Consider the following 12,347-nt stretch of genomic DNA (forward strand, 5'->3'; position numbering starts at 1 on the left):
AGTCCTTGGTTTGAACAAAGAACTAAAATGAGAAAGCACTCAGTGAAATGAATCTCTTGAGATTTGTGATTAATTATTTATGATAAATTCACAAGATTAATAAACACTCACATAGCTCCATAGTGCCTCTTATCGACTTTAATAAAGGCCTGATAGCATGCAGTTTGGATTGCTTGTGTGTAAATGTGGCTTTGAAATAGAAGATGTACCTTGACATTAAAATCAAACCAATAATTAGAATATTAAGCCTCTATAATTAGACTATTTTAAGGTGCCTGATTCATTCAATGGAGATTTTTATTCTTTTGTTGATTTTTAACATAGTACTAGAAATATTACGATAAATATTTTTCTTTCATTACTACCTGGGCTCAGAAAAGAAAGTGAAAATCCAACTATATTTCAGGAAACAATAAAATGCTTTTTTGGCAATAGAAATCACAATGAATTAGTATAATCACAGTGAGTCACTGCACACATTATGAATTAGGAACACATGCCACTATGGTACAGATTCTCATTTGTTCTCTGTATTTCATGTCTAAAACTTCTTAAAATTTGTTCAGAAGCTGAAAGGAGCTCACTGCTTCCTGAAAATGTAGTATGTACTTGCCAAAATAGCCTCCTTAGAATGAGACTGTAAATTTATATAGTAGCTTCCTTCCTAAGAACTCATCTTTCGCTGACCCTCACGTTATCTGCATTTACCCACACTACATCTTTTTGAAGTAAACAGGGGTCAGGATTGATTGTTTTTGATAATGCTGAAATTGTGGATCATTGCCATCCATGTGATATTCAGAATAAGGTATCAGAATGAAATTCTGCTTCCCTGGATCCACTTCATTCACTCATTCAACTTCATTTATTGAGCATCTCCCTGTGCTAGGTGCTCTTCTAAGGCTGACGATGCAGCAGTGACTATGCTGTAGGAGCACACAGTGGGGTACCAGTAGCCTCGGGGGTTCTAAAGGGGCTTTCCGGAAGAGGTAACCTCCACATCAGTCCTTTACTGTGCTCTATCGTGTGTTGCTCTAAATAATTCAGTAAGACTCCAAATCATCTCATAGATCTTTGTTTAGTGATCACACATTTAATTATAGTTTGCAGACAGAGGATTAGCTATGTAGCACATACTTAGGTATCTAACTCTTCTCTCTGGATTAAGAAGAGTGTGCACAGACACAGGTGTTTCATATAAGTGCTGGCCTCCACACAATCCTGTTACGATACAGAGAGAGGTAGACTGAGGGTCAAATTCTACACCCTTCATATTCCTTCACAGAGTAAAAACCTGTTGGGCAGTGTGTCATCCTGCAGGACCGTGACTTATCCTGCTCTTCAATGTTATGGGGTCCCATTGCCTATCAATTAGCAATAAGAAATCACCTTGGAGTAGGGGGGGGAGATAAATTAGGAGTTTGGGATTAACATAGACACACTTCTATATATGAAATAGAAACAAGGACCTACTGTATAGCACAGGGAACTATATTCAATGTGTTGTAATAACCTATAATGAAAAAGAATCTGAGAATGAATATATATACATATATATTATATATATAACTGAATCACTTTGCTGTACACCTGAGACTAACACAACATTGTAACTCAACTATACTTCAGTTTTTAAAAATGGTTTAAAAACATTAGAAAAGAATGATGCATCGTTAATGCTCTTTTGACATGTATGTAAAGTCTAGTGCATTAGTTCATGTAGCAACCATTTATCATTTTAGTGCCTCAGAAAAAAAAGAAGAAATCACCTTTCACTGTGATTAGGTGAGTTCCCTGTGTACTCACCATGGGCACATCAGCATGATTATAGGCCAAATAGAAATATACCAAATTATAGATAAGTGTCACCCAAGTTATCTAGAGAGACTCTTCTCTTCTTGTCTGATAGCTTCTCCTTATCAATGTGTATCAGGTAAACGGGGAGGGCAAGCTTCCCCACAGAAAGAACTAGCCTGGCCGAGAAAGCAGATGAACTGGGTTCTAGGCTTGGTCCTGATATTTGGGTCTTGAGTTAGTCAAGGAAACAGGCTCTGCAGAGCTGTGCCTCTTTTTACAAGAGGATTCTGTAGCTCAGATTTCTTACTGCAGCCAGAGGCTGTGCAAATTAATGAAACTCATGCCTATAAAAGAAGTCTCTATATATTTTTAGAATTATTACCTAACTTGAGTTCTTTGTTTTTCAGCCTCTAAAGTATATGAGGTGTGGGCTGTCACTTGGGAAGATTTCTCCATCATCCTGCATTGCTTTGGCAGGCAGATTTTCATTTGAGTACTTGGTTCAATACCAGTTTGGCATTTAAGCTTGAAACAGGTGCTTCTCGGAGGCTTTTTAAAAGAAAACACATTTAGAACAAACTAGGGGACCTTTCCCTGGGGGATTAGTCGGGCAAGTTCCATCCCTTCATGTGCTATTTCTTCCCCTCTTCCTCCTCCTTAATCTAGGAGACAGTTCAGAATAAACAAAAAAAACAAATGATCAGGGATGCATAGGCACCAGATGAGGAGATAGGACAGAGGGCTGGGCACTGGAATGGTAATAGCAAGAAGAAGCAGTGGGGAGTGGGAAGGAAGATTGAGAGAGAACGTAGACACAGAGCAAAAAAAACAGCTTTGACAAAATAGCTTTTTTTCTACTAAGCACAGTATAGGATAGGCTGAGATGGTACTTGTACGAAATGGTTTCTCTCTATGTTATTCCTGAAACCAAGATGAAAGGGAAACAACATTTTAGAAATAATGATCATTAAATTTAGGAGGGCAAAGTATCCTCATATTGTCATGCCTGTGTTCTTACTTTTTTCTTTTGGGGAAAGCTCTGTCGTAAAGGTTTTTGCCAAGTATATGGTTAATTTGCCGAGAGGTGGGAGTCAAAGTAAAACAGATCCTAATTATTATGATTGTTATTGTTTTGTGTTTACATAGCAGTGCCTCTGCTCCGAGGTGCTTAAGATTAGGGAAGATGTAGGAGGAGAGATGTGGTTCGGTACTTGTCATCAATCTGCTGTAACAACCACATAGAAAATCCTCTGTGATTAATGACAAAATGAATGAAACTGTTGAGTGAGTGCACAGATAGTACAATATGTATTGAGTGGGCAAATGTTAAGTGAAAGGAAAAAATGCAAAACGTCATACCGTCTGTACAAGGATTTTCCTGTAGCAGTTGCATTGCAGTAAAATTGCTTGGATGAAGATGCATTCCACTGAGAGGTAGGAAAACATTTTTATGTGAATAAAACAAGATCTTACTTAAAAGTAAACTTAGAGGCACTCCTGTTTTCGCTTTTCGCAGTGTGGTTTGGTGTGGTGAGGCGCAAGCCTCTGTTAGTGGAAGAGAGAAGCTAGGAAACAATGTCTTTGAGCTGTGAGGTGCTTGCATATTTTGAAAATATGATTTATATGCATGTGTTCGTATTTGATGACTTGGATAATGAAAATCAATTTGCTTTGTCAATGCTTCCTGGATTAGAATTCCACTATTTGGTCCCTATCCTAGGTAAGACATTGTTTGCAAATTGTGCTACTTGTGAGATGTTGCAGTGGTTGCTAAGGCATTTAAGGTATTGATGAAAGTAAAACGGTTGTCATGGTGACTGATAAAAATAAATGTTGAAAATCCCCTGGGTTCTTTCTTTTCCAGTCTACTAAAGAAAATTGAGCGGGAAACATGGAGGGAGAGTGGTGTTTCATTAATCGCCACTGTAACTCGTCTAATGGAGAGGTTGTTAGATTACAGGTAAGCGGAGCCCACCCCCCGCCCTCCCGGTTTTCCAGATATGCTGCGCTCCACTTAGAAAGTCAGAGAGTTAGAATACAGTCAGACATTGCCCTTGAGTTAATCACTCAAAGAATTGATAATCAGACCGTGGAACCTTGAGCAGTAAAATAACAGACTTCTAACTAGCTGGTTCAGAGTTTTCTCTTCGTTTTTCCTTTTTTATGTTTTGTTTTGCGGGTTTTGACAGTTCTTTTAAAGTCTCAGTGAATTGAGAGAGTCCTGTTATTAAAGAAATCTTTTTTTTTTTTTTCCCTTGGTGTTTAAACTCACCCGTTAGAACCAGTAGATCCATTCATCTTAGGGTGACGACAGTGAAACAGACAATTGTACAACCATGCTGCTTTCTTATAAAAGGAGAGGGGGGATGAAACTCACACCGTTAGCTTTCAGAGACATCATTTTTTGATTCTGAAATGATCTAAACTGTTGAAGCAGTTCATCCCACTTAAACGCATGGTGTTTTAAGAATAAACGCTTCATTCTCACTGCTGATGGCCAGGCTTAGCAGATCCTTCTCACCCCAAGTAAGAGGTGTGTAATAACACACCTTCACTCCTCCTCTTCCTGGAGCCACCCCCCCCACCCCCACCCCACGGTGAAATTCTCAGCGATACTGGTGCTCAGGAGGGTCTGACCGCCCCCCTCCCCAGCCTCTCCCAAGCTCACGCTTCCTGGGGCACCGCCTCTATTCTGCTGAGCCTTCATCTGCACAGCAACTTGCAAATTGCCTCTAGTCTCTGACAGTTCCTTTTTTTTTTTTTCTCCCTAAAAGAACAAACCGTGTTTGCCCCTAGGAAGGAAGTTCTGAGTTCTGACTCCTGCTTTTTTGTTTTTAGGGACTGCATGAAAATGGGCGAGGTAGATGGCAAAAAGATTGGCTGCACCGTGAGCCTCCTGGTTCGTAAACAATTTCCCTTTTCCTCCTTATATCCTAACGTTTGCTTTTTCACAGAAATACTGCGTTTTGTTTGTTTTTCAGCCACCATGTGTCTTTATCTGGGTGTTTCTTAGAAGAGTTTAGAAGTGTTTTTGCTTCAGGTTGAATTAAATGCCAGAAAATTCCAAGCTTCGAACACTGCAGAATGTTCCCACTGTAAGATCCCAGAGTGATGCCAGGCTTCTCCTGTTGCATCGCTCCTCTGCCCTGGAGTCTTTTGTTGCTCTGCTAGGGAAAAGCATGATGTCCCTGGAGAAAAGTCTTTTCACTTTTGTGTAGACAGTTTCTTTCTGCCCTTCTTATATGTATTCTAGGTTTTAGTAAATATGAATGTTCTTTTCTGAACAAATGACAGTTTCCTATTTAGCACATGAATTCTCACTCTCTAGCTTCTTTGCAAATTAAATCCATAATACCGCTGTTGTTAAGTTGTGGATTATAACTAGGATGGCCACATAATTTCTCACCCAAACAAGACGTTTTTGAGAATAAAAATAAATATTGGGTAAGGGTAACAGGCTACACCAGAACAGTTCTAGGACCACAAAATTTATACTGAAATGTCTCATAACTAATTATCAAATGGAATGGTATTCTCACTACAGAGCAAAAGAAGGACTATACATTCACATTCCTTTTTTCAAATTTTAATATAGTATAAATTGATGCTCTTGATAATTTACCTTAATCAGATTTAAAATACAGGAATGCGTTGTGACTGCTTTGGTTCTAAATTAGTGAATATCATGGTTTGTTTTTCTCGTTTTGCAGAATAGGTGAAACTTCACCATCTATTCTAAGTACTTGCACAGACAGAATTCTAATTCTTACTCTGACCCACATGAGTCTCTCACATGCCTTTTTTTCTCTATTTGTCTGCACCTTATAATTTGTTTTGTCCCCCATTCTGATTCTGTCCTGTCTTGGCTCATCGATTTCAGGTTTTTTTGTTTTGTTTTGTTTGTTCCCCTCACAGCCCCTCTTCAGAGCTCAGGATTTTTCGCTTTCTTATGACTGTCTTTTTAATCTGTTTCCCTAATTTGTTTTCTCACTGTACTACATCTCTGAGTATATGACTTTATCCTTTTTTACCACGCCTACCACTTCCTCTTCATTTTTACATTTAATTGTTACACCTCCACCTCCAATATCAGTTGCTAAAAATAGTAAGACCTGAGCATCCTCTATCAGGCCACCTCTTGTTATGCAGTTTCTTCTGTAATTTTTATCATCAGACCCAACAGTAACCTGCAGGCCATCAGGCCAAGCTCACTGGGTCAACCCATTATCTCTCCTCTTAGCACTTATTTCTAACCTTGAGCACAGTCATTTCCACTTTTAAATTTCCTTTCTGTGCTTTCCCGGCTTTTTGCCAGCCTTTCCCCCCTCAGCCTGATCTCCTTCCACGTCCCTGCTTGTACATCAGTATCTGGGGAGAAAAGCCAAGTGCTCTGTCAGCTTCAGGTTTTCTCAGTTTATCTCCTTAATCTTGGCTCTACCCCAACTCCAAACACAAAGTCTCGTAAATAGCCTCAAAGAAAAGCCTTTACCTTTTTCCAAAGGAATCGTCTTCCATTGTCTCCATCTCCTTTCACAGCGCCCTCTGTTGAGAGGTACACAAATAAATGTAGACCCTAGGTTCATTTCCTCAACCCGTATAACAGGAGAGATCATTTCCTCGGATGAAAGAATGAATACTTCCACCTAAATATGTTTATTCTAGTTTCCCAGTAGGAATAAGCCAGAGAATTAATAAATAAAATCAGTGGCCCCATCAATATCCACTTGAGACAGTGAATTTATCATGCTAGTTTTGTACTGACCAAGAATAGTCCTTATCAGACTTCCCTGGTGGCGCAGTGGTTAAGAGTCCATCAGCCAATGCAGGGGACATGGGTTTGAGCCCTGGTCCTGGAAGATCCCACATGCCATGGAGCGTGCACCACAAGTCCATGCACCACAACTACCGAGCCTGCGCTCTAGAGCCCGCGAGCCACAACTACTGAGCCCATGTGCCGCAACTACTGAAGCCCACGCACCCTAGAGCCTGTGCTCCGCAACAAGAGAAGCCACTGCAATGAGAAGCCTGAGCACCGCAACAAAGAGTAGCCCCCGCTCGCCACAACTGGAGAAAGCCCGCGCACAGCAACAAAGAACCAACGCAGCCAAAAATAAATAAATTTAATTTAAGAAAAAAGAATATCCGTATAGAAAATGCTAACGTTTTGAAAGCTGTTCTAATTTCAACCAGCACCCGACTACTTATTATTAAAGGACAAAATATATAACTTTGAAGCTAATCTTTTTAGCTTCTATTGCATATGGAAAGTTTTTGATTTCTAGCTGCAATATGGTTCTCTTTAACCACTCACTCCCTCCTAGAGTTTTTTCTTAACTTTTTGGAAAGATCAATTCCAGATTGTCTTCAGGAGAGCTCTGGCTTTCTTTACAAGATCAGAGTTAAACTGTAGTATTAGGCTGGTAAAAATGGGTAATCTTTGACATGACTAATACAAGGAAATGTAATTATTGTTTTGTTCTTTGTGTCACTAGTTTTGCCAGACATATGTGAAAGATTCTCATCTGCTGACTGGAGAGAGCTTTTCTTTTTTTTCAAGAACTATTCATTTACAGAGTGATGACTTATTTGGTTCCCAAAGAAATCTGCTTCTTACCAGAAAGCTATTAGAACAAATTATCCTTTAATAACATAAAAGCCTGCTATGAGGTTGTTAAATTTATGTTTATGGTACAACAATTCTTGCTAATTAAAATGATTTTGGTTATAATAGAGATATGAAGAGCATTGTTTACTTAGCTTTTTAAAGAATGCCAAGACCTACAAGACACAAGATGAAAAGGGGAAGGATAATGGTATAAATTGGAAAAAAATATTTTTTATGATGCGTTCAACTCAATGTCAGTGTCTCGAGGTTAGAAGAGTCCTCATACTGAAGAATGGACACCTGTTAGGTAGTGACCAGAAGGTACATTGACAGAAGTTCCTCAGGCTTTGAGCCCAAGTACAATTTAAGCAGCCACATTGGCTAGTTTGGTCCATTACCAAAGCACCTCTCTAGCTAATCAACTCCAAAAACGTTTAGAATTCCTGGCCTTTCCCCCTTAGAAAAACCTGTCACTCCTTCAAGTCAGCAGATTTATCCCCCCATCACTATTCATTTTCCCTTCTTCTACACACCAAGTAGCATCCGTCAAAATAACAACAGCAGTAGTAATGATAGCAGTTCAGATGGCTTAAGCAGGGATTTCATAATGTACAACGATCTGCTTTCTAAAATTGCCTTATGTAGAGTCTCACAGCATCGTGCTTTTGCTGGACTCCAGCTTCTTACACTTTTGCTCGTATGTTTACTAAGTTCAGTGAGGACTAATGTACCGTCTAATGTGGTAAAGGAGTGTATGTGGATGCCTATAAAGTGTACCTTTAAAATGGCAACGTAACGTGTCCAGGTAAGTCAGAGTTGAGTTTTTGGTGACAAATGTTAAAACATTTTAGAGAAGTTTAATAAGATCCAGATACCTTTTTTCATAAACCAAATATTTTCAATAAGCATGGCCCTGTAACAGTAATTTGAAATAAAATCTCTTATTAATGCCTTTATGTTATAGTCATAAACTGGAAACCTTTAAAATAAAATAAGTTTAAAATTAAAGAAATTATCCTTTGACTATCCATGATCAAATTTAACAAACAGGTTAATCTCTTACATATTTTTAATATTTTTAGTTGAATAGGCTGATTGTCCACTGGCAGTTAAACTAACAAAAAACAACAGAAAGTAACAAATGAAATGTGAATCAGTGGTAATAACATCCCCCCAGGAATCACCAGCCTATTCAATAAATGATAGGTAATGTTTAATACAGACAGTGCTGAGTTAAAAATATGTCACTGGGTCTCCTTACTTAATTTTTTAAAGACATTTATACAGAAAAATTCATCTGTTCTCTTGGTTCAAGATATCAAACTTCAAGCAGAGTAAAAAGCAGATACTTGCCAACCTAATTGTTGAGGAATTATCCATGCTTGTACTCTTTTTTATAGAACTTCTATAAGACTGAACTGAACAAGGAAGAGATGTATATACGCTATATCCACAAACTCTATGATCTGCACCTCAAAGCACAGAACTTCACAGGTAATTGTGTCTTTTGGCTCAGGTTGGGGGAAGTGGGCAGGTCACTGGTATATTAAAAATAATAACTCCTCTGTTTTTTTAATTAGAGCTGAGGACTCAAGCATTTCTCCTTTAAAAGTGGAATTTATTTTTAATTAGATTTATGTTTCTAAGTACTCTATGTTTTTAATATATTGGCTTTTTTTTTTTTTTTTTTTTTTTACTATATCTCTTTGTGTAGTTTTTTAGAGGTTGCTTTTGGGATTATAAAAAACAACTTTTCACAGTCTACTTAAAGTTAGTATTTCACCACTTCAAGTTAAATATAGGAACTACGACCTCCCCACTTTACATTGTAGTGTCATTGGTATTACATCTAGGTACATTGAAAACTTTGTCGGATAATGTCATAATTTTTAAGTCATATCTATTTTAAAGAATTTAAGAGGATAAAAATAATCTATTATATTTACTCAGATATTTACCATTTCTATTGGTCTTTCTTCATTCCTGAAATCCTCAATTTTCCTCTGTTAACATTTTCATTCAACCTAAAGAACTTGTTTTAATATTTCTTTTAGAGCAGATCTAATACTGAAGAATTCTTAGTTTTCCTTCATCTTTATTTTACCTTCATCCCTGAGGGAAATGTTTGTTGGATAGTGTCTTTGTTTGGACAGAATCTTTGTTTCAGTACTTTAAAAATGTTGTTTTACTTTCTTCTGGCCTCCATTGTTTCTGATGAGAGATCTGTAGTCATTTAAATTGTTCCCCTGTATGTAATGTGTAATTGTCTCTGGTTGCTTTCAAGACTTTATCTTCGGTTTGCAGCAGTTCAGTTATGATATATATGGGCATGGTTTTCTTTAAGTTTACCCTGGCTAGGTTTGCTGAGTTTCTTGGATCTATAAACTTATTTCCTTCACCAAATTTGGGAAGTTTTCAGGCATTATTTCTTCAAATATATTTTCTGCACTGATTCTCTCTTTTGGGACTCCAGTTTTATGACCTTTTGGTATCATTCTATAAGTTTCTCAGACCCTGGTTTGTTTTTTGGTTTTTTTTTTTTCAATTTTTCTTCTTTCTGTTTTTCAGATTGGATCATTTCGCTTCATCCATTTTCAAGTCCTTTGCTTCTCCTCTATCATTTCCATTCAACTATTGAGCCCTTCCAGTGAACTTTTAGTTTTTGTTATTTTTATTATATAATTTTTAAATTCTTATTTAGCTATTTTTTTAATAGCTTCAATTTCTTTGCAAAGAACATGTATCTTTCTATTTATTTCACGAGTGTTCACTTTTACTTCAAGTAGCATGGTTGTAATAGCTATTTCTTAGTATTTGCCTATAATTTCAACAACTGAATCATCTTGGAATTGGCATCTGTTATTGCCTTTTCCCTTTGAGATTTGTTTAGTTTGCCTGGTTCTTTGAATGTCAAGTAATTTTGGATTATATCCTGGGCATTTTGAACATTATGAGAGTTCATCTTCTGGAGAATGTTGACTATTTTTATTTTAGCAGAAAATCAGCTAGTTTCAGACCTCAAGTCCTGAGCCACCTTTTGAAGGTCAGTTTACTTATCAAAGCCTTTGCAGCACTTTCCTGGTCTTCACTGCATGTATGTCACCCAGGGAGAGTCTGGGACATGGACATTTATCTATACCATAATTCATTTATCAAAATCTTTGTTATGTTGATTCTAGTTCATTCTACACATGTGCAGCTTGGGGGTGAGCCCAGGAAGTCATACACAGAATTTAAAACTTCCTTCCTCCATCTCCTTCCTCTCTCTGATATTTCTCACTCTTCCCATCTCCCAGGGGCTCCTTTTCCTAGTACTCTCACTTGATCCGAGCCAAAGTACTCAGAGCCAAGGCTTGATCCTCCACACTATGATGTACTATGTACAGTTGGTCTCCCTGGGGGCAAAGCAGTGAAAGGAAAGAGAAAAATGGAAGCTGCTGCTGCTGCCACTGTGATTGCCCCTATTGTCACACTTCAGGTTTACAGCTTTGTCCCTGGGACTCAGAGTGGACCAGAAGAGTCAAAAGTACTCCATCCCACAGAAGGTCCTCTTCCCAGTCCTCTGACTAGAGGAGCTTTTCTTGGAGCTTTTTCTGTCTGTTTCCTTTTGCAGTTCCAGGAGACAGGGAAGGCTAAGCCAGGAGATAGAAAAGGCAAAAAATAAAAACAAGGAACTCACCACTCTGTGGTCCTTCTTTTGAGTATTGATTTTCCTGTTCTGTCCACCTTCTCATTTACGGTTCAGAATTCTCCAGTAGTTGCTTTACATATTTTGTCTGGGGTTTTTAGTTGAATCAGTGGGAAAGATACACTAGAATGTGCTTACTACATCTTAATGAGAATGAGAACCCTTTAATTGGATTTAGGAACTACAGTACTTAGTCTTTTGCCACACTGTTCTTCCAAAGACCTCCTGAATCATGGTTCCTCCCTCAGCTTTAAAAGAGTAAAGGAACCTTTCTGAAGTGGTACTCATGTTCCCAGAATTTAAATATGCCTCTAGCTATAGTTCCACTGTATCACTTAAGAGCATAACTGTTTACTCTTAAACTGGAGACTTCATGATACCTTTGATGCCTCTTATTCACGAAGTGCTATTGGTTCTGCTTCCTAAACATCAAAACTATTTCCTTTTTATTATTTCCAGTTTCACTGCCTCAAATAGGCCTTCATCATCTCTCACCTGGACTGCTTCCTAACTATCCCCAGAGTTACCTCAGCAAACTTTAACCTGCAGGCCGGCCAGCTGATTTTGCAAAGAAAGTTTTATTATAACTGAGCCACACCCACTTAATTACATATTGTCTAAGGTTGCTGTTGTGCTCTACTGGTAGAGTTAAATAGTTGCAACCCAACACAGCTAAAAATAATAAAATAAATAAATAAATAATAATAATTTTTAAAAAAAGGAATTCCTTAAAAAAAAAAATAGTTGCAACAAAGTTGTAGTGTGACCTGCAAGCCTAAATTATTTACTTTCTGGCCCTTTGAGAAAATTTTGCCAACCCCTTCTCTAGATATAACTCTGTCAGTTCATGTCTTCCACAAAATAAAGCTGAAACTCTTTATTCAGAGCCCATCATAATTGAACCAACACCTGTCTGCTCAGCCTCATCTTACCTCTCGCACTACATTCCTAATTTTTATCCTTAAGAGCCAGCTCCTATATCATCTTTTCCATGAAGTTTTTACCTTCCTTCACTTCCCTCATCAACTCCATGACCCAGCACTCCCTGCCATGGGCTGAGTTGATATTTCCAACTCTTTTCCCATTGCAATTTTTTCAGATTTCCATTAAAACATTTATCATGTTGTTTTTATTCATAGTTAGATAAGGTGTATGTGTGTGTGTGTGTGTGTGTGTGTTAATAGGTACGTAGGTAGGTAGTAGAGAGATCTTTAGTTGAAGGGTAAGTTCCTTGAGGACAGAGGTGATGTTTTCTTC

General features: G+C 37.9%; 1 protein-coding gene across 2 annotated transcripts in view; it reads left to right on the forward strand.

Annotated features, from left to right (window-relative positions):
• Positions 1-12,347, forward strand: part of DOCK4 (dedicator of cytokinesis 4) — a 506,020-nt gene that overhangs the window by 448,373 nt on the left and 45,300 nt on the right. For both annotated transcript variants that reach the window (XM_036863604.1, XM_036863605.1), the window contains exons 33-35: positions 3,662-3,757; positions 4,636-4,696; positions 8,803-8,896. In XM_036863604.1, the coding sequence (XP_036719499.1) occupies positions 3,662-3,757; positions 4,636-4,696; positions 8,803-8,896 (251 nt within the window). The remainder of the gene's footprint in view (positions 1-3,661; positions 3,758-4,635; positions 4,697-8,802; positions 8,897-12,347) is intronic.

This window comes from Balaenoptera musculus, chromosome 9 (assembly GCF_009873245.2).
Source record: "Balaenoptera musculus isolate JJ_BM4_2016_0621 chromosome 9, mBalMus1.pri.v3, whole genome shotgun sequence".
NCBI classification, from domain to species: Eukaryota; Metazoa; Chordata; class Mammalia; order Artiodactyla; family Balaenopteridae; genus Balaenoptera; species Balaenoptera musculus.